The sequence below is a fragment of the Borostomias antarcticus genome (genome assembly GCF_949987555.1).
Source record: "Borostomias antarcticus genome assembly, chromosome: 14".
Taxonomy (NCBI): domain Eukaryota; kingdom Metazoa; phylum Chordata; class Actinopteri; order Stomiiformes; family Stomiidae; genus Borostomias; species Borostomias antarcticus.
In genome coordinates this window covers 7,745,534-7,767,240 of record NC_140247.1, presented here as the reverse complement: position 1 = coordinate 7,767,240, position 21,707 = coordinate 7,745,534, and the positions used below count along the sequence as shown (strand labels likewise).

At 49.3% G+C, this 21,707-nt stretch overlaps 1 protein-coding gene across 1 annotated transcript; it reads left to right on the top strand.

The window, feature by feature from the left end:
* Positions 1-654: 654 nt before the first annotated feature.
* On the top strand, positions 655-3,849 carry cfap96 (cilia and flagella associated protein 96; the record flags this gene model as incomplete). The annotated part of the gene is made up of 6 exons (XM_084448881.1): positions 655-751; positions 1,474-1,693; positions 1,816-1,953; positions 2,882-2,957; positions 3,057-3,236; positions 3,676-3,849. The coding sequence occupies 6 exons, from the start codon at positions 655-657 to the stop codon at positions 3,847-3,849; spliced, it is 885 nt and encodes a 294-aa protein (XP_084305007.1).
* Between the last annotated feature and the right edge of the window lie 17,858 nt (positions 3,850-21,707).

The following is a 21,707-nucleotide window of genomic DNA, read 5'->3' as shown; positions in this document are numbered from 1 at the left end:
AGATGACCCCTCCTCTCGGTTGGAGCACGCAGCGGGCACCAAGGTAACGTACACAGACATAGGAGCCGGTAGATCACGGGACGGAGGGGTAGGTTTTAATAAAAATCGATTTTGATATTAACTAACGAGGGCAAACTAAATGCTTGACAGTGGAGGCTTAATTCATTAATTAATTAATTGGAGGCTTAATTTACTGTTAGATTAGGCTACCAATCGAAGGGGTTCCATATGGGTTTGCTATGACGATCATGGCTCAACATCTGAAATGCGTCCTGTCACGCACTGATATAGCCTACATTATTGTAGTTTAATACTGAATGAATAGTCTATCACACCGAGACGCGTAGGCTACAATGCTGTGGGCTAAGTCGTAGTTGTCCATCATCATTTTAATATTTGAGCAAGGCTCCAAGATACCTTAAGGGCAAGGGCAATTGCCCTCCCCTGCAGATAATCGATTGACTAGAGTAGCCTATACAGGCTACTGTGTAGGCAATTCATATTTTTACCCCTCAATGCATCTTTCACTCTTGATCTATCGTATAATAGGCCGATATACGGTAGGCTACTATAGAAATCAACCCACGCTGAGGGGTTGGTTGCCTGTGTTGGGTAGGACAGCTGGGTTACGTTGTTACTGAGCCTGAAGTGAAGATGCCTGCTGAGGGGAAGTCAGACATGGACCGTGTCGGCGTGTTCAAGGAGATGGGCTACATCTCAATCGGAGACAAGTACACACCGTCCACCTACCGTGAGTCCCCAGATATATAGGGCCTATGTTATCATGAGTTGACAGAGGCAACCCTTTGTAGAGTAGGCTAGCCTTAACAGTATAGGCTACTTAATGAGTTTACTACTTACCACAAAAATGCACTACTTTTTAGGGGTAGGGTACTTCTTTCACAGCATTCAAAGGGCATATCCTTCTTGAGAAATGTGAGAGCGTTTTTTATCAGTCAGTTACTTTTAGGTAGGCTCAGTGGTGGTTCTAGGGAGTGGCAAGGGGTGGCAGTTACCACCCCTGAAAAAGGCCTTGCCAGCCCAGTTGCTGCCCTATTTGTACGGGGGAGATAACCTCTGCCCCCCAGCTGGAACCCCTGCCACCCCAGGTAAAACTTTCTAGAACTGCTACTGTGTAGGCTACACTAGTTATAAGACTACTACTTTGTACTAGCCAACTTTAAGTGTAGGCTACTTTTATAAATGCACTTGTGTGTACATATTTTTCAAATAACTGAGATATTTCAAGCAGAGGACTGTAAATGGTTCAGCTATGCTGATAGACACAAATTAACCACTTCTCAAAACAGCTATAAATTACCACATACTGTAATAGATAACTAATAATAGTTAACTTACCGTATCAGTGAGTATTGTACATTTAATATAACCAGCCTCAACTGCTTCAGCGACCCCCAGCTGAGTAGGCCCTCAGCAGATACTTCTACAGAGCTACTCTCTCCATCCTGTCAGGTCCCTTTAATGAGGCGGCCCACAAGAACAAGCAGATGCTGGGTGCAGGTCCTAAGAGCCGCTCAGGGCTGCAGGTGGGCTACTTTGACTCTCAGTTCAAAAGGATCTTTGAGCGGGAGGCCCTGTCTGACCCGGTGAAGCTGGCCCGGCAGTACCGCAGCCTGCAGGCCCAGAAGAACGTTGGCAAGGCCTTCCTCCCTAGCAACGGGGAGAAAAAACCGTAAGGCATAACATTCAGACTGTGGTTCACAGTGATGGTCTCCCGATGTGTTCATGTGTGTGTGCGTGTGTGTGTGTGTGTGTGTGTGTGTGTGTGTGCGTGTGTGTGCATGTGTGTTGCAGATCCGGGTCAGGCAGCTACTACGGGACTCTGGCTGGTCCCATCCAAGCCATGAGCAACCAGAACCTCCCCAGGAAGCCACGCATCTCTCCTGGCAAGAACATCCTCACCAGCCCGCCCAAGAAGGGCAGTGGAAACAGGTACATGTATAAAGCTACAGGAACGCAGGGTCACCGTGTCGCTCGTCAGTATCACTTTCACCCTCACTCGCGGGTCCTCCTGACTTGCCACCGTGACCAGCTTACATGAGCAGCGCTTTGGCCGGCTACGCCACCCAAAAGCTAGCGATTCTGTGGCACGGGTGTGTGGTTTTTATACTGAGGAGTGAGTTTAACCAATTCAGCTCGGTTATATTTGGCGAACTTCAACTACTACCAATGTAATGTAATGTACTACCAATAATAATGTAATGTAATGTACTACCAATAATAACTCTGTTACACAAGTACAGGTATGTAGATAGAGCTACAAATACGCAGGTACAGGTAGAGAGATAAAGCTAGAGAAAGGTAGAGAGATAAAGCTACACTATAAAGCATATACAGTATAAAGCTATAGGTACTTAGATACAGATACAAGGGTGCAGATACAGGTACAGGTGCGCAGGTACAGTATACATACAGGAACAAGTACACAGATACAGGTAAAGGTACAGTATGTAGATACAGCTACAGGAACCCAGGTACAGGTATGTAGATGACCATGTTCAGGGGCTTAGGTGCAGGCGCTGTTACACATGTCACTATCACTCGTCATCAGTATTGCTTCCACCCTCACTTGCCCACTCTGGGCTCATTCTCGGGTCCTCTGACTTGCCATCGCACATAACCATTTCTCATAAGCAACACTACGCCACTGATCGCACTAGCGATTCGATGGCGCAGATGGGCAATATTTATACTGAGGAGTGAGTTTAACCAACCAGTTACACTACACTCATGCAATATGTTTGTAGGTACTATAGAAAGGCACAGATGCTATAGAGAGGTGATGTTGTTCAGCAGTAGTGATGTGATGATGTGTGATAGCTATGCGATGTTGTGTGACAGCTGTGATGTTGTGTGATAGCTATCCCAACGTCACCCTGTCTAAGATGGATCCATACTCCTTTGACCCCTACGACCGTGCCAAGGATGTCCTGAAGGTCAGACTGACATCCTAATTGCTACAGTAGGTAAAATATAGGGCCATATACAGGACTTTGGTGTGTATGTGTGTGTGTGTGTGTATGTGTGTGTTCCAGAGGGAACTAACCAACCACAGAGATCGACTGAAGGGAGGTCCGTTCAAGCTCAGCCTTCATCCCAAAGACTGTTTCGATAACAACCCCTATCATCTGGACATGCCCCTCCCCCCACCAAAGAGGTCAGAGGGGAAAAAACACTTCCTGGTTCCCTTCAAACCCCCCTCCCCCAACAAACGGGTGAGTCAAACCACTCTCCACTAACCCTAATCCTTAGGAGTGAGAAACAGACTTTACTGGGTATGATTTAGCATTTTGGTCTGGTGTTCAGTTTGAGAGGGTGTGGTTTGTGGGGGTGTGGTCTAAGGGTGTGTGGTCTGAGCAGGGGTGAGTTCAGCCCCGACAAAACATAACAAAACGTTTATTGAAACGTAAACAGTGGTGTGTTGGAACACTTTGCTGATTGGGTAACATAGAGAAAAAGTGTTGTTCAACCTGGAAACCGTAGCAAAACAGTGCACACTGTTTCAGATTGAACTCACTCCAGGTGTGGTTTGTGGGGAAGTGCTCTAATGGGGTGTGGTCTGAGCATGTGTGGTTTGTTGGGGTGTGGTTTGAGCCGGTGTGGTTTCAGGGGGTGTGGTCTGAGCAGGTTGGGATGTGGTCTTCTGTGTTTCAGATTGGAGGGATGAAGGCGGGAACATTTGATGTCTACCCCACATACTCTGCAAACCCTTTAGTCACACGCCGCTCCAAGTCTGTCTCCACCACTGAGGGCAAGATCTTCCACCCTGCCCCTGGACCCAAGAGCACCCCAGTCAAGAGCATCATCAGCCTCAATGTCAATAAGTAAGAAACAGCCAGGGGCCTCATTTATCAAAGAGCGTCTAAATTCAGGTGTAAAAGAGGGCGTACGACAAAAACGAGAAAAGGGCGGACTGCCGCGTACGACGAGAATATTTACACGCTTTTCGGATCTATCAAACATGGCGTACACGCTGCTGTGCCGATTCCTCAATGAAAAATCCGACGGTGTCGTAGAAGACAGCGGACGTGCACGCGCCTCGTGTTCCGCCCTCTCCACGCCCAAATTCAACCATATATGGTCAAAACTATGACAGCGCACAACGTGGATACCTTGAAGGAACCGACATAATATAGCGCGGAGCAAAGGCAAGACAATTACGTTTATGGAAAAACGCGGAAAGAAGATAAACTTTTCGGAGACGGAGGTGCATGTGCTTGATGGTGAGGTCCACGCGAGGAAAGAAAATCATCTTAGGAAGGTAAGCTATTTGTACTAGCCTACATTTGTCTGATTGCTCCTACAGTTTAGGTAGCCTACTGTACGTTTCCTGTATTTACAGTTACCATCCTGTATTTGGCGTAGGCTACACGGACATTCTGTATTATGTGGCTGTGAGGAAAGCAAACATTCTGTGGTAGGCTATGATTGATTTAGGACCAAAAACAGGGAACGATAACACAGATGACCACTTCATAATGTTAGACCACATTAAACATTTTCCCCTCTGGGAAATTAAGACTCTCATCTAAATCACCCGGTAAATCACAGCATTTATTTGACTGCCAACAGAAAAACATATCAAATGAATATGGCTGCACAATGAAATGTTTAATGCATAATAAAGTGTACAGACAAACTCAAAGAAAATGACTGAAATTGTTTCTCCAGACTCTGACGTGGGGTGGGACTCAGAGGTGGGGGAGTCTGCAGTGGTCCTTGACCTGACGGTCGTAACCCCGCCGGTTGCAGCCTCCACCTCCAGCGCCACGACCTCCAGTGCCTCCACCTCCAGCGCGCCGGCCTCCACCTCCTGTGCCATCTCCAGCGCCTCCGTCTACTTCTCCACCGCCCACGCCTCCACCTCCGGCTGCCAGCGTCCCTGCCTCAAGGGTCTCTGAGGGCTGGGCTTCCTCTCAGACACTGTGCCGGAGGCTCATGACCTTAGAGGCCCAGAGGGACATGGCAGAAGGGATTGGGGCAGTTGTTCAGCAGTTGGTGGAGGTCACCACACTACACCACCAGAGCCAACAGGACATCCTCACTGCACTTCATTCCCTCACACATGCTGTCACGGACCTCACACTGTCACTCACTACCACACTCACGGACCTCACACATTCACTCACAAACGTACTCACACACCTCACACAGTCACCCACCAACAGACAATAAAATGGTAAAAATGTGAACCTTACTTGTTTGTGTCTTCATAGCTGGCGCATGACCTCAGTGCGGGCCCTTTGGCCCCGCTGGTAACCCTCATGACGGGGAGGGGGCTGAGGGCTTGGGTCCTCATTTTGTGGTGGGGTCTTGACTGGTTCTCATTCTTATCAGCTTTGAATATATATCTTGGCAAACATAACAGAATGATGTACAAGGAGGGGACAGGTACCTAGTGAAAGTACTATTGGTTGCTAGTAAAAAGACAATAATGAGGGCTTGGTATAAGGTGGAACCCCCAACCAAGGAGCAGTGGTGGGTGTTGTGGAGGAGATTTATGAGATTTATTTATGCATTGAGGATGCAGGAAGGAAAGTTTGAAGGGAGATGGGAAAAATGGATGGATTATAGAAGGAAGTGTGATGATACCACTAATATTAAAATTGTAATATTTGAGTAAGAGAAAAAAGCTGCATGGATGGAAGTACCCATAAGCTGTTATTGTAAGTTTTTATGTTTTATTGTATTGTCGTTGTATGGATGGAAAATGCTAATAAAGATTAAAGTAAAAAAGACAAAGAATATGTATCTTGGCTATGGACACACCAACAAGCCAGCCGTCACGCGCAGCGCCTGCCTCCAGTCTAGCCCCTACCCTGCTGTGCGCCAGGGTGAATGAGTCATGCGTGGAGCCAGGCCACCGTGCCACTACACTTGTGATGAGCATGTCGGCGTCACATATGATTTGGGTATTTATAGTGTGCACATTCTTGCGATTCACATATACGTATTCATTCACTGATGGTGCCCTTATGTGGGTGCAGTCGCCATCGCCGTCACCTCTTTGGAGTTCTCTCGGCCAGTAGGCCGAGTAGCGCCGGATTCATTTAGGCTCGCATTACGCACAGGAGGACTGTCATTTATATGCTTACCAAACAGCAAACAGGTCCACATGATCACATATTAATGACAATCTAATTGGTCAATTATTGCCGTTTGATGGAGTGCCTGCATTAGGTGTGCGCATAGGTTAAGTTTGGGGAACAAATCCATATCGGACCATTAATGAGCCGGTTAGAGGACACGATCTTGCATTGCGATATATGTTGGTGCTGAATTGGGCTATTAGCCTACATGATTGTGCGTTCATAAACTGTCGCTATTATATTCTCTCCATCAAACATTGTAATTCACCGACGCACCACCTGCGTCGCCAGTTCCCCCTGTGTTCAAAAAGGGTTTAAAAACCCGTCTAAATCGGTACGACAAGTTGGGAGGTGTCGTACAAAAGCGCGTAGAAAGGCGACTAAATTTCCGCCCTTTCGGCTTGATAGATCGCGCTGTGGGGGGGGGGAGAGGGCGTACGCCTGAAATCGCGGAAAAGACCGTGTAAAAGAAGGCGTACCTCAATGATAAATGAGGCCCCAGAACACTACAGAGACCAGAGAAACAGTCAACACTGCTCTTTAGTGCATGTGTGCCATGTGTCTTGCTGCTCTTTAGTGCATGTGTGCCATGTGTCTTGTTTTGCAGGGCGGTGCATTCAGCCAACTACACCTCCTCCATTACCTCTTTGATGGCCTTTTAACTGCACATGCTCTAAGTATGTCTGCTCTCTGGACTACATTTCTTACTTACTCCTTCTTGCAAAATCTAATTGTAATTTAACTATCCGAGTAAACTTCACACACACACACACACATACAAACACACACACATACACACACACACACACACACACACACACACACACACACACACACTGGAAACGCACTGTAAATTCCTATGCTGTGTTAGATTAATCAAGTTTCTAGCAGCAGGTGTCTATACAAATCAAAGTAGGTTAATCATCTGAGGAATCACACACTTCTCAGAGACAGACAGGCATTCTAGTACAAGTCGGGCAGAATTTATTGCACATCCTAAACACACAGACAAGTGTGCCTCAGTCAGAGGCCTAGTTTATACTGCAGGTCATACAAATGATGATGCATAATCAAGGACAATTGTTTGTACAATGTACATCAATTGAGAGGTGTGTGTATACAGAGCAGTTTACTGTGATATATACACACCATCATTTAATTAGAACATTTGAGTTATTAGTTTATTCCAGCTCCAGCATATGGAGATGTGTTTACGTAGGTGATGTATTTGTGTCTACCCGTAAGACCCAGCACATTATCAAGGATATCCAGCAAATAAATCCATCCAACCCAGAGTTGTACAATAATGGCACCAGTGTAAACTAGACCCCAGGTCACCTGCCTTCTCTTGGAGCACTCATGAACCACCATGCATATTGAATGTACAGTATATTAACATGGCCATATGCTGTGTGTTAAATGGTAGTCTTAGACAGTCCTCATCTCAGTTGGTAAGAGTTCTGACTGGCTTGCCCCTTAGGGATAGTCCACAGACTGGAACAGACCTGGTGTGTAATAAACTGTTGTCATGCAGTACATATTTCAATTTTCCTTTTCCTTTCATCTCTAGGAATGTGTGTAGAGCAGCTGAAGAACGAGAGAGCACCTCCAGACCTGCATGTCTGGGTTGAGAGCTGTCTGATGGTACTAGAACTGTCTGAAGGTTCTAGAATTGTCTGATAGCTCTAGATCTCAATGTTGTAGTAGTATTGTCTGAAGGGCCTAAAACTGTCTGATGAAACAGTCAAAATAAGAACCCTCTCCACACATAGAAGTACATGTAGTATATTAATATAAATCACAAAGAATAAATTGTTTACTGTGTATATGTGAATAAATCAATAAAAGGTCAATACTGTAGGGCACTTGATTACTTCATTATTGTGAGATCCATGAGTGTACAAGGCAGTCCTTACTGTGAGTCCCATCTCTGATCCACAGTCAAACACAACCACAACTATGCCCAAACACACTTCCTCCTGCTCACAGTGGAGACGATGGAGTCATGTCCCTCCTCAGGAGAAAAGGTCACTTCCAGGTAAGTGATATGAGAGCAGACTGTTTCTCTGGTCTCTCGCAGTTCATGTGTGAAGTCAGTCTTCTGTGTTAGCAGTCTGGACCAGTCCAGCCACCGTAGTCCAGCACCATTGCAGTAATGTGGGATAAGGGAACAATTAAAGCCGCCTCACATAATTTCCAGGAAAAGTTCCGAAGAACTTGCTTCTTCTGGATGTCCCTAGAGGGTAAGCCGACAACATGAGTGTCAGAGCTAGATCTGGTATTTCATTGGATTTAGAGGGATGCAGAGGGAGGTAGATAACTCACCTACAAACCATCCATCGTCACACTTCTCCATGACATCAACCACCTCGCCCTCCCTTAGCTCCAGCTCATCCTCGTTACGAGGAGCGTAGTTGTACAGCACCTGGAACCTGCAGGACACCATCAGTCAGTGTCAAACCAGACTCAGGTTTACTGTTCAAAATCAACTTCCCTGACACACACACACCGCTTGACCAACAGCTAGCTGATCAGCAGTGTGAGGACAAACGAGAAGTAGTAGAGGAGTGTTCAGTGTTAGATCCCAGTAGTAGAGGTGGGGATATAGATCACAGTAGTAGAGGTGGGGATATAGATCCCAGTAGTAGAGGTGGGGATATAGATCACAGTAGTAGATGTGGGGATATAGATCACAGTAGTAGAGGTGGGGATATAGATCACAGATATAGATCACAGTAGTAGAGGTGGGGATATAGATCACAGTAGTAGAGGTGGGGATATAGATCACAGATATAGATCACAGTAGTAGAGGTGGGGATATAGATCACAGATATAGATCACAGTAGTAGAGGTGGGGATATAGATCACAGATATAGATCACAGTAGTAGAGGTGGGGATATAGATCACAGATATAGATCACAGTAGTAGAGGTGGGGATATAGATCACAGTAGTAGAGGTGGGGATATAGATCACAGTAGTAGAGGTGGGGATATAGATCACAGATATAGATCACAGTAGTAGAGGTGGGGATATAGATCACAGTAGTAGATGTGGGGATATAGATCACAGTAGTAGATGTGGGGATATAGATCACAGATATAGATCACAGTAGTAGAGGTGGGGATATAGATCACAGTAGTAGAGGTGGGGATATAGATCACAGATATAGATCACAGTAGTTGAGGTGGGGATATAGATCACAGATATAGATCACAGTAGTAGAGGTGGGGATATAGATCACAGTAGTAGAGGTGGGGATATAGATCACAGTAGTAGAGGTGGGGATATAGATCCCAGTAGTAGAGGTGGGGATATAGATCACAGATATAGAGGTGGGGATATAGATCACAGTAGTAGATGTGGGGATATAGATCTAGAGGTATAGGAGAGGCTACTCACGGCTCTCCGCCACACTGCAGGCCTTCCTGGTTAAAGGCTGGGCGCTGAGAAAGAGAGAGAGAAAACAGATGTGGCGTGTTAATCTTAATCTGTAGCCCTCCACCACAGCATGCATGTAGCGAAACAAACTTCCACAATGTGGCATCACTGTAAAATCACTGTGGCCTCACTAGCACCACTTTGGCCTCACTGTAGCATCACTGTAGCATTACCAAACCCTCGACAGCAGCTTGACCCTCCATACACCTGACCTGCATAGGAACCTGCATTCCCCAGTAGGCTACTCCACATCGCAACAAACACTACAGCACTTCAAACAACCTGCAATAGACCACAGCCAGCTGGGTCTGGGTAGATCCTGGTCCTGTTTGTGACGGGGAGGAGGCAGACTTCATGCTGGCCAGAGAGGGGCTCCTGCATGCAGGATCACTACAGACCATGCTATGTTGGCAGTGGGACCCTGTCCACCCCAAACAGTGTCGTGTCCATGAACTCGACGATCCTCAGCAGTGACTACCATTACCACAACTACTTTATGTCTTGTGTTTTGACCACAAGCCCTTAACAGCGATTAGGCCTACATTAAACATTGTTTACAGCCCTAATCTGTAAAATAATTAAATTAACATGCAGCCTGACATAATTACTGATTTAAAAAGCCCTAAATGTTGCCCCTTAATTTTGAAACTTTGTTTATGGCAACTTTTATGGTGATGTTTCTGTAACAGAAATTATGCTTTAAAAAGTTCCAAACTAAGGAATTTCAGAGACACTTTGTTTAAATATTACAGAATAACCAGAATTATAAGGAATTTGTGTTTAAAAACTGACAATATATTGCATATTGCAGCTTTAATTCATTCATCCAAAACATTTGACAAATAAATATAATTTCAGTTTTCTATAAAATCTTTCATATGTCCAAAGCTGGTCATTGTAAAAAGTCGTCGCTGATATTGGTCGTCGCTGAAATGGACAATCAAGGCAAGAGATCTGTCGAGCTATGGGGGGCGGGCAGCACACTCCGACACACACAGTTTGACTGGAAGATCCACGGCCTCTGAGTACCCAGGTCACCTCGCAGCTCACCAGCTGCTGATGCCACACAAGGTGCATTGTGGGAATGCTGCATACCCTAGGAGATGGAGAGTGGGTGTGGCCTCTACTGGGTGAGCCGCAGGACCGCCGTGACATCACAGGACTACGGGGGGGCTTACCCACAACCACTAGCTTCGCTGGCTGCAGGGACCAGGACACAGTCAGAATAGAACACACACGCGCGCGCGCACACACACACACACACACACTTATAAAACATCTACAAAGCATCTACAGTCTGAGACTCTTTGTGAACTATAGTAGGTGCCTGTGGAGCTCATATCTCTACCTGTGTACACTGTGTGAGAGACCAAGCTGGCTATGTTAGAGGTCGCACCAGTCTCACAGTCACCATGGTTACCTTAGGCTTGGGGGAGCGCGCCTCTGGGCAGGACTTGGTGAAGGGGGGAGGGGACTGGGGCGGGGTTGAGCAGGGGTAGGGAGGAGGGGAGGGAGCAGGAGAGGAAGGTTTGGGGTAGGGAGGGGGGGAGTCGGCGGGGGTGGAGCAGGGGAGGGGGGGTGAGGAGGTGAGGGAGGGAAAAGAATGTTGGGAAGGAGTGGAGGGCAGGCACACTGGTGCACCCTGGGATTGATCAACCTGCTGACAGAGATTGAGAGGTGTCTTTAAGTCTACTCATACACCCCCCCACACACACAAACACACACACACACACTCACACTGGAGCACACAAATATTCACAGTCAGGCAATGGTAACAGTGTGAATGAGCAGTGGTAGCAGTAGCTTTGTTGTAACGGTCATACCAAAGCTCCTCCTGGGTATTTCTAGAGCTCCGTCAAGGTTTAGTGAGTGGGCCTGTCTCCACAGCAACATTAGGACAAGCAGACAGCACACCCTTCTCTACCTGACGCTGCCCTGGATGTACTCGCTGGCGTTCCACCACACTCTGTACCTGACGTTCTTCTGCCTGACGTTCCATGTGATATTCCACGTGATGTTCTCGCTGGCACTCTGACCTATCACCGACCGGTGTGGTCATCTGACAGACTTCATGAAGCTCCTCCTCCTCCTCCTCCAGCTCCTCCTCTATAAACAGCCGGGGAAGCCCCTCCCCTAATTCTGGCGCTTGTTGGTGAGACCCCTCCCGTTGAGACAACGAGCCTTGGGGTTGGCTGCCCTGAATGATGGACACCAGCTCCTCACATAGGTCATCTTCCTGCTCTCTGGACAGCAGGTCTTCTCTAGAGGTTGGCTGGTCGCTGGACAGGCTGAGAGCTGGTTGGTTGAGGGACCTCAGGCTGAGAGCTGGTTGGTTGAGGGATCTCAGGCTGAGAGCTGGTTGGTTGAGGGATCTCAGGCTGAGAGCTGGTTGGTTGCTGGACTTCAGGCTCAGAGCTGGTTGGTCGCTGGGTTCATACACCACAAGGTCAACAGGGCTGGGTGGAGCCTCTGACTCTGCAAGACAGACCGCTGGCTCATCTAAGAGGAACGGTCTAAAGCTGGTCTGTGATAGGTCAACCACACTGCCATTCTGGGGACTGGTGTCGAAGTAGGGGGAGGTTGGGGAGGAGGTGAAGGAGGTGCCTGTTGTGGGTAGGGATGGCAAGGGGGAGGGGCTGGGCTCAGGGGAGTAGGAGGAGGCCCTGGGGGAGGAGATAGGGATGAAGTGCCCCTGTCTGAGGGAGGGGGGCAGGAAGGGGGAGGGCGCCAGGGAATCCAGCTCCTCCAGGTCAGCCAGCAGGCCAGAGGGGTAGGGGGGTGGGGTAGGGCCGGGGGTGAGAGACGGGGTACCTCGACAGGAATAGAGAGGCGTGAGTGAGGGGTAAGGGGGAGGAGTGAGGGCGGGGGTGAGGGAGGGGTAAGGGGGAGGAGTCGGGGCGGGGGTGAGGGATGGGGAGAGTCCCAGTGTGAGGGATATCCAGTCATTGGTGATGGCCTGCAGGTTGGCCCTCTGGGGGGAGGGGGAGGGATGGGGCTGGAGGGAGGGGGAGGAGCTGTAGCCAGGTAGTGTGGATGAAGGCTGGAGGATGGAAAGAGAGAGAGAGAGAGAGAGAGAGAGAGAGAGAGAGAAAGAGACACACATAGATAAAGTGAGAAAGAGATGAGAAGAAGGCACAACACAAGATGAAGAGATGGATAGGGAAGTCTGAGGCAGGAGATCATGCTGGAGTTACATCCTCCTAGTAAGCCAGCTCCCTTAGTAGCCAGGGACACCACCAGCAAGTGGACAGACAGGCAGACAGACAGGCAAGCAGATAGAAAAACAGGCAGACAAACAGACAGACCGACAGACGGGCTGGCAGATAGACAGAAAATCAGGCTGCCTGCAGACAGACAGACAGACAGACAGACAGACAGACAGACAGACAGACAGAGAAGACAGGTAAACAGACAACCACGTAGACCGATAGACAGACAGGCAGACAGTTCCTTCAGCTTGCTGTCTCAGAAAGCCCGGACTAATGTCTTCCAACCGGACGAATGCTACTCCTCATTCATGGTGGAGGGCGGACAGGTGATGATGTCAAAGCATACCTTGGACGAGCCAAGAGGGTGGAGCCTGTCGCTTGAGGGGCTCTGTGGCAGCGAGGATTGTGGGTGGTAGCACTTCCGGGTCACATCAACATAGGAGATGGGGAAGATGCCCTGGCGGCCGCAGTCTGGAAGCTTCCCCTCATACCAGTTCTGATCCACCTGTCTCAGCAGCACCACCCTCTCCCCCTGGGACACACGGAGATGGGGTGAGGATTAGGTGGAGAAATGGAAGAATAGAGAAGCGGACGGATGGAGAGATGGATGGATGTTTATTTGTAGGGGGGCAGAGGGGTAGAGAGACGGAGAGATAGGACGGTACAGGTATAGAGAGATGGAGACAGAGGGAGGTGAGGGCTGATGGAAGGGGCCTTGCCTTTCTCAGAGACAGCTCCACGGGGGTGTCAGCAGTGAAGCTGTAGCGAGCCACCGCCTCCCCCAACTCTCTGGCCTGGACCGGAGGGGGGGGTCTGACGGGCTGGGGCCTCTCGGATGGACCAATCCTCTACAGACAGATAAAGAGGGAGGGCAATAGACAGTGAAAGACAGAGGTTCTGGATAAATGAAACAGAGGAGCATATACTGTACATTGTGAAGAGAGATAAGACAGAGAAAAGTAAGATATATGAGAGAAGGAGATTGGAAGGAGAGGAAAAGAAAGGGGGATACTGACCTCCACATATGAAATTGGGAAGATCCCCACCTGTCCGTGTTTTTCTCCTTCATACCAGTTTTTATCAACCTGCCTGAGGATATGAACGGTCTCCCCTTTCCTCAGAGCCAACTCCCTGGGACAATACAACACAACAGTTAGCATGCTGCTAGCTCCCTGGGACAATAGGCCTACAATGTTAGCAACATTCTGTGTTGTCTCAGCTCCCTGAGACAACAGTTTGCTTGCTGTTAGCTCCCTAGGACAAAACAACACAACAGTTAGCATGCTGGCATGCTGTTAGCTCCCTGGAACAACACAACACAATGGGTAACATTCTGCTACCTCTCTGGGATAACATAATATAACAGTTCACACATGCTGCTAGCTCCCTTGGAAGACACAGCTGTTAGCATGTTAGCATACTGTTAGGCCCCTAGCTATATTGGCCTGCTGCCTGAACCTGCTGCCTGAACCCACATCAATTCATTCCGTAAGACAGATTGATAGGATATTGATAGATAGACAGATAGGATAGCTACTTACTTGACTGTCTGGGCCTTAAATGCATAGACTGCCCTTGCTGCCTGTTTCTGTTGGGAACAAGAAGATGTACAGTTAATCGAACAGTGGACAGTAGATTGGACAATGACTTGGCTACTGACTGGCCTCACCTCCTGAATGTCAGGGAAGCATTTCCTGCTGGGATGGGCATGTTGGTCCAGGGCGGCATGTGACTGGCTCCTGGTGCACCACTGGTCTGGAAGGCCAGGACAGAGAGCCACAGTCACAAAGACTGAAGACACATTTTAGTAAACGCAGAAAATCTCCACAAAAAAAAACAGAAAGAAGAGAACAGATGGCTTAAAATTAGACAATTGACAGAATAATATTTGTGAGCAAACACACTCACACACACATACAACCCCCCCACCCCCCCCCCCCCCATGTATGAGGAGGAAGACCCGGCTGAACATGTCGCTGATATTCCATGGTATGTAAATGAAATGACATCCCAGGTAACAACTACCACACATGGCACACACTTGACCACACATCACTCACAAAACACACAAATACACATAACGCATCACTAATGTGAGAGAGAAGAGGGTTGGGGTAGAAAAAGAGAGAGAGTGGAGGCGTTTGAGGATGGGGCTCTGGTGAGGATGAGGCCGTCCACCTTGGCAGAGTTCTTCCCAGTCCTGGTGGTGGCTGTTGTTGTTGTCGTTGGGGTCGGTGTGTTGCCGGCACGCACCGGGGCAGAGGAGGCGGCCGCAGGCTGGGTCGACCGTGCCGTCCGGCGGACATGGGTAAACCTGCTGCAGGCTGAGGAGTTTGTACCGAGTTCCGGAGCCACCCGGCTCCATGGCCCGCAGAGAGGAGTCCCTCTGGGGCACATCCGGCAGGAGCTCAGCCAGCAGCCTCTGCAGGAGGCTCCTCCTCTCCTCCTCCCTGCTCCCCCTCTCCTCGTCCTCTTCGCCACTCCCCTCCCGCAGGTAGAGGTAGATATCAGTCAGAGCCTCGCCCAGAGCCTGGTACACGGAGCTCCTCTGTCGGTTAAAGGGGACCGGGCTGACCAGGGAGGCCAGCCTCGAGGGCGGGGCCGGGTAGCGCGCGGGGGACTGCGGGGCCGGGCGGCGGCTGGAACTCTCGTGTCTACGCAGGGTGGTGAAGCGGATGGAGGAGGCGGGGCAGGGCCCCTTGCAGTTGCCAACCAGCTGCCACTGCTGACGGAGACGGCGATGACGGGGGTGTCGGTGCGGAGCGGAGCGGCGCGGGCTGTCGGAGGAGGTGTGCGACATTCCGTCGCAGTCGCTCTCGCTGCAGGGGGAGGAGCCTTCCGGGCGGACGAGGTAACTCAGGTCAGAGGCCACGCCCTCCTGCTCGCTGTCCCAGACGTCATGATGGGCGATAGAAGGGAGGGGAAGGGGAGGGGTGCTGGCAGGTCGCTGGTGGAGGGGCTGGGGGGCAGAGGGAAGGGGGTGGTGCTGGCAGAGGGGCTGCTGGGTAGTAGTGCTGGGGTAGAATCCCTGGGTGATGGCGGTGGTGGTGATGGGATACTGGGGCTGACCCTCAGGGGGGTTTCTGGTGGGGGGGTCAGGCGAGGGGCTGTTATCAAAGCAGGGGCTCTCTACAAAGCAGCGTCTGCGAGGGTTGCTCCGCCCCCCGCCCCCCAGTTCAGGCAGGGACCTGGACTTCTGGATGAGGCTCTCGAACTGCGAGATCCTGTCGTTCACCGCGTCCTTGGGCACCTCCCCCCCGGCGCCACGGCCCCGCCACGCCTGCGGCTCCTCCTCCTCTGTCCGCAGTCTCTCTGTCTCGCTCTCGTACTCCAGGACGCGCGTACGCACCGTGGGGGCGTGGCCTTGCGACAGCGCCTGCCTGCTGATCTGGTGCATCTGCCTATATAGATGCAGGAAGCCAGGTGCGTCGTGGGTCGTGCGCTGCTGCTGCTGCCGCCGCTCGCCATGACCTTTGACCTTGGGGTCACATGACAGGATGTTTGTGCTTTTTGAACGTGGCTGGCCAGGCCTCGCCCCGTCCTCTTTCGGCAGGTCGTCATAGCTCCAGGACTTTCGTTTGAGAGAGGCTGGCTCCTCTGCACTCCACTCTGCACCAGACACACACACACTCCGACCCTCCCCTCTGCCACACACACACACACTTCGACCCGACCCTCTGCCACACACACACACACTCCGACCCTCCCCTTGGCCACAAGCACACACACTATGACCCTGAGCGGCCCAGCCATTCAGACAGACGGAACCAGTGGATCTCTGTGCTTCAGTAGAGGTCAGACAGACAAGACTACCGGATCCCAGAGGTTGAGCAGTGGGACAGGGGGAAGGTGAGTGGCGTGACACTAAAGTGAAGTGTTTGGGATGGTCTGAGACAGAGTTACTGACATCCCCACCTGAGAGATATCCAGCCAGCCAGCACAGCAGCATTGTCAGAGAGAGAGGACAGGACATAAACAAACTAACACACATACATACACACACACACACACACATACACCATGTGATCACAGATCTGCTATATGTCAGGACAGAAGGAAACACAAGATTTAGACAGAACACATAAAGCTGCTAAAAGCTAAGTTAGCGAGTTAGTAAGCTAATTAACTAGATAACTAGTAAGTTAGCTACAGTTAATTAGCAAGTTAGCAGCTAGATAGAGATAGCTGGTTAGCAGGCTAGCTGGAGTTAGAACAGAGTTAGGACAAGACTGCTCTAAAGCTAGAACTTTCTCATTGGTTAAAATCTAAAGCATGCTCCAACCTGGACAGAGACAGACAGAGAGGGATATAAAGATACTGTAGATAAATAGATAGCCTGTGTGTGTGTGTGTGTGTGTGTGTGTGTGTGTGTGTGTGTGTGTGTGTGTGTGTGTGTGCGCGCGTGCGAGGCCTACCTCTAGCTCCAGTGGGTGAGGTGGGGGAGGAGCTGACCACAGCCTTGCGCAGGCAGGGGTTGCTGGGGCTGGGCACCGAGGGTCGGCTGGTTAGGCTGCTGCTCCTGGAGGGGTCAGAGGGAGCTCCCTGATTGGAGGAGAGACTGCTGGCTGTGCTTCGACTGGTGGTCAAGCTGTTTCCAGGCTGGGGGTGCACTGAGGATGGCTCCGACTTCCTCCTCTTCCTGTAGTCACTGGCCAAGGTGGGAGACGGTCCACACATTGTTACTATTGGTCTAACCCCACCCATAACGGCCGCCAGCACTGTCGCTATTGGCCTACACACGATAAAATCATTTTCTGAGCTAGAGTGTCTGAAAAGAGAACCATTGGTAGTTGAGTGGTGATGTAGCTGGTAGTCTAAGTGGTTGAGCAGTGATGTAGGTGGTTGGTAGTTTAGATGGTTGAAGCAGTAGTGATGTAGGTGGCTGGTAGTTTAGATGGTTGAAGCAGTAATGGCGTACAGGGCATAGTGATCTTTTGCTTTAAATGAGTATTACCTTGTGGGTCTTTCTGTGGGTCTGTCTGCAGTGCTGTGGTGAAGGGAAGTCTGAAACATACCAAGACAGACATCTGAGTACCCAGATAGCACAATAACGGACAACTTGACACACATACACACCTCCCTCCCTCAAGCCTCCAGACTCCTGTCCTGTCTGAGCTACCAGACTCCTAGACCTCCAGACTATCAGACTCCTGTTCTTGCCCTGACCAGTTTAAAACACACATTTCAGGCCTGGAGTAACGTCAACCGGCTGTCCTGGTGTACAGCTGGTTTCCATGCCGACAGCAAGACCGTTCACTTACGAGAGTCTCGATGTCAAACAAGGCAGGGAAGTCCTTGTAGGCCAGGCTGGCGAAGATCCTCATTGTGTTGCTGTAGCTCCTGTACTAGCCGGCTGCCTGTATAATCTTAGTTCCACACTGCAGAACAGAGACGCCTCTAAGGCAAGCCCTGCTGCTGTCTGGAATGCTGCCTCTCTGGGACTGACTGGTGGCCTGCTCACATAAATACCGCCCTGGCTAGCTGACACACACACACACACACACACACACACACACACACACACACACACACACACTGCTCAGACCAAGACCACACAAGAGACCTCAAAGATAGCTCACTCCCCACTGGCCATAACTGCTGGTGTCAGTCAACACCCCGCTATTGTCACTGGCTCCAAATATACCCCTGTGAGTGCTAATGTTGCTGAGGAGGAATGATCAGATCCTCTCCACTCAGAGAGACCAAAATCTGGACAGCACTGGAGGACAGAAACACACATTTCTTGAAGGTGATATTCTAGAAGACAACAGCAATGGAGATTTTTTTATTTGGACAACAAACTAGTGAAATCAGATCTGTAACTGGACATCTGTAATTGTTGTAAATGCACTGGAGACACTAACACCAGGGCTAGTGTTCACTCCTGTAAGGTGCCACGAGTTAACACTGTAGCTCAGAGCTCCTTCTTCTGCACAAGGATCTTTCTGTGGAATAGCCTCCCACTCAGCATAAAACTAGCAGAACCTAGGTGTGTTTTTGGAGGTAGGGTTCATGACTATCTATGGGATAAGGTGTTAAACTAGCAGAACCTAGGTGTGTTTTTGGAGGTAGGGTTCACGACTATCTATGGGATAAGGTGTCTGGATAGTCTCAGGAGTGGCAGATTTTGAGATTTGAGATTTTTAAATGTCTATTCTATTCAATAAAAGCTTTTTAGGACAATACATTGTGATTGAAATGTATTTCTGGACTGGACTTAGGAGATAAATTGTTTATTTGGTGTTTTTATTCATGTTTATATGTTAAATGTGTTTTTGGTCTGTCCTGTTTTACCCCCAAAAAAAAGACATCAGGGAGCATGATGGTAATAAGTGTTTGCACTTTCACATCCTTTGGATACTGTTTGTTTCTTGTCTTTTTGATATCTAATAAAGTCAATCAATCAATCAATCAATCAATCAATCAATCAATCAATCAATCAATCAATCAATCAATCAATCAATCAATCAATCAACCAATCAATCAACCAATCAATCAACCAATCAATCAATCACAGAGTGACATTGTAAATGAGGGTCACCCTCAATGATTTTGCAAGAATCTTAAATAAAGGTTGAATGAATGAATGAATGAATGAATGAATGAACGAACGAACGAACGAACGAACGAACGAACGAACGAATGAACGAATGAACGAATGAATGATATCAAATCAAGATCGCAAATCTGGTACAATGGCAATAGTAAGAGGCACCAGTGACATAAATCTGATTCTGACATGGCAGCTGATATGATATTACAGATATAATAGGCCATGGCTGTAGCTATGCCATGGCCCCAGCAGTCTGCAGACTGTGGGTGATGAGCAGGGAGAGAAGAGAGAGAGGAGAGGGGAGCTGGGTTGGGGGAGGGGGGGCGCATCTGTTGACCTCTAGCCTGACTAGAGTTGTGTGAACATGGAGGTATCATATTAGATGTTACACTAGGGTGTGACAGAGTGGGGGGGGGCAGTTTACCTGGGCACGGTCTTGAGGGGAGCCCTCTGGATTATAATCCAGGTGCTTTTTAGGAGGCTTGGGAAAACAAAGGTGGAGGGGGAGGGGAAAAAGGTGAGAGGAGTGAGTTAAAAGACGAGAATAAACGATGTCACCAGATGAGCACACACACACACACACACACACACAAAACGCAGAGCACATGACGTGTGAAGTGACGATCTGTCAATGAACCGATCAGGCAGGAGATGGCGGTGCGAGATGAACACGTGCTCAGCCAGAGACATGACTTCACATCAGTGCAGGCACACAGAGGAAATGGGACACCCCGGGATGACACACACACACACACACACACACAAACACAAACACAGCATATGGGTAGGAGAGGAGAGGAAAGGAGGGGAGGTGGCTGGAGAGGCCGGTAGACTGTGAGAAGGAGGCCAGTGCAGTGGCTAGCCCATCCACTCCTCAGCCTCCCTGACCCTCCTGGGAGGGGCAGCTCAGCAGGCCTCATCTTACCGGCCGTCCAAACTCCAGCTCAGCAAAGAACTTAAACCAGGGCTCGTCCTCAACAGCTAGCTCTGCGTGGGCCTGGCTAGTCTGGAGGGCAGGGGACAGGGGGAGGGAGGAAGGAAGGAAGAGACGAGGAGAGGAGATGAGGAGAGGAGGGAGGCGATACAGTTCAAGAACAAGCAGCGGGGTGAAATTGGAAGAGAAACAGCCGTAGAGGAGTCAGGAGAGCTAGGAGCATCTCTAGAGCATCTCCTGTCAACAGGACTGGTACGTCCTGTCAACAGCAGCCTGGTAGGTCCTATATGTACACCAACCGATGGGCTGGTCCTGTCTACGGCGAGTTGTGTGATATATAATACGCACATGGACGATGGGTGCTGGGTTAAGGACAAGTAATAAATTGTAGATCTATAGAAACCGCACACCAGTTGGAATTTGGACAGACTTCTTTATTTAAACAACGCTTCTATCCTTGCGGATTTTCATCAGGTCCTGACGGTCGATCCATTCTACAGCTCCGGACTGATAGGTCCTGTCTACACCACCAAACTGGTAGATCCTGTCTACATCAAACTGGCAGGTCCGGTCTACACCACAAAACTGGTAGGTTCTGTGTAGGTCGTGTCTACCGCATCAGATTGGTAAGTCCTGTCTACCACACCAGACTGGTAGGTCCTGTCTACAACAGAGACCATAATAACTCTATTTCCACCTGCTGAGGGCAGCAGAGGACAGTGAGGTACCCAGTGCAGCTACTAACCCTGTCTTCCTCTCTCCTCCCTAGTGTCTCCCCCTCTTGTACTACACTCAGGTCCAGAAAAGTCCCCCCCCCACTACTTCCCCGGTCAAGGTAAGACCCCCATGGCCTTACCTTGCCATCCTTGTGTCCAGCTCCATCCCACTATGTGTCGTCAGCTGTCCCTATCAATTCAACCCCACCGCCCCCTTTTTTACTCTTGGCTCTCTGCTTTTTGTCTCCCCACTTCTCCTTAGCGGCGATACCTAGTTTACTCTACATTCTTCAGGAGCCTGTGTGCCTTATTATATGATCCACTTAAATATCCTATTACGGACTACAGTGATAATGGCTTACCATGTAGGTAACATCTCTGTAACTATTTATCTACTCTACTGATAGTCATGTCTCTCTTATAAAGTATTAATTCCATGGTTAGTGCTCTGTAAATGTTCCTAGCCAATAGACAAACATTTTCCAGGAGCTTGCTCAATCATCTCATTGAGAGAGGTCAGGGAGGAATTTTTACAGCTCACTTTTTCAGCCCTTGGGTGGTAAAAGTGCAAAGCACATTGTGTTGCCTCTGTGTATGAAATTCACTATACCATTGAACTACTATTTGATTTGATCCTGTCATGTTGCAATGGTGAAGGCTACTTCCTGTCATATTGCCATGGTGAAGGCTACTTCCTGTCATATTGCCATGGTCATAGCCGATTTTACCCTCTGAGAGTAGGGGG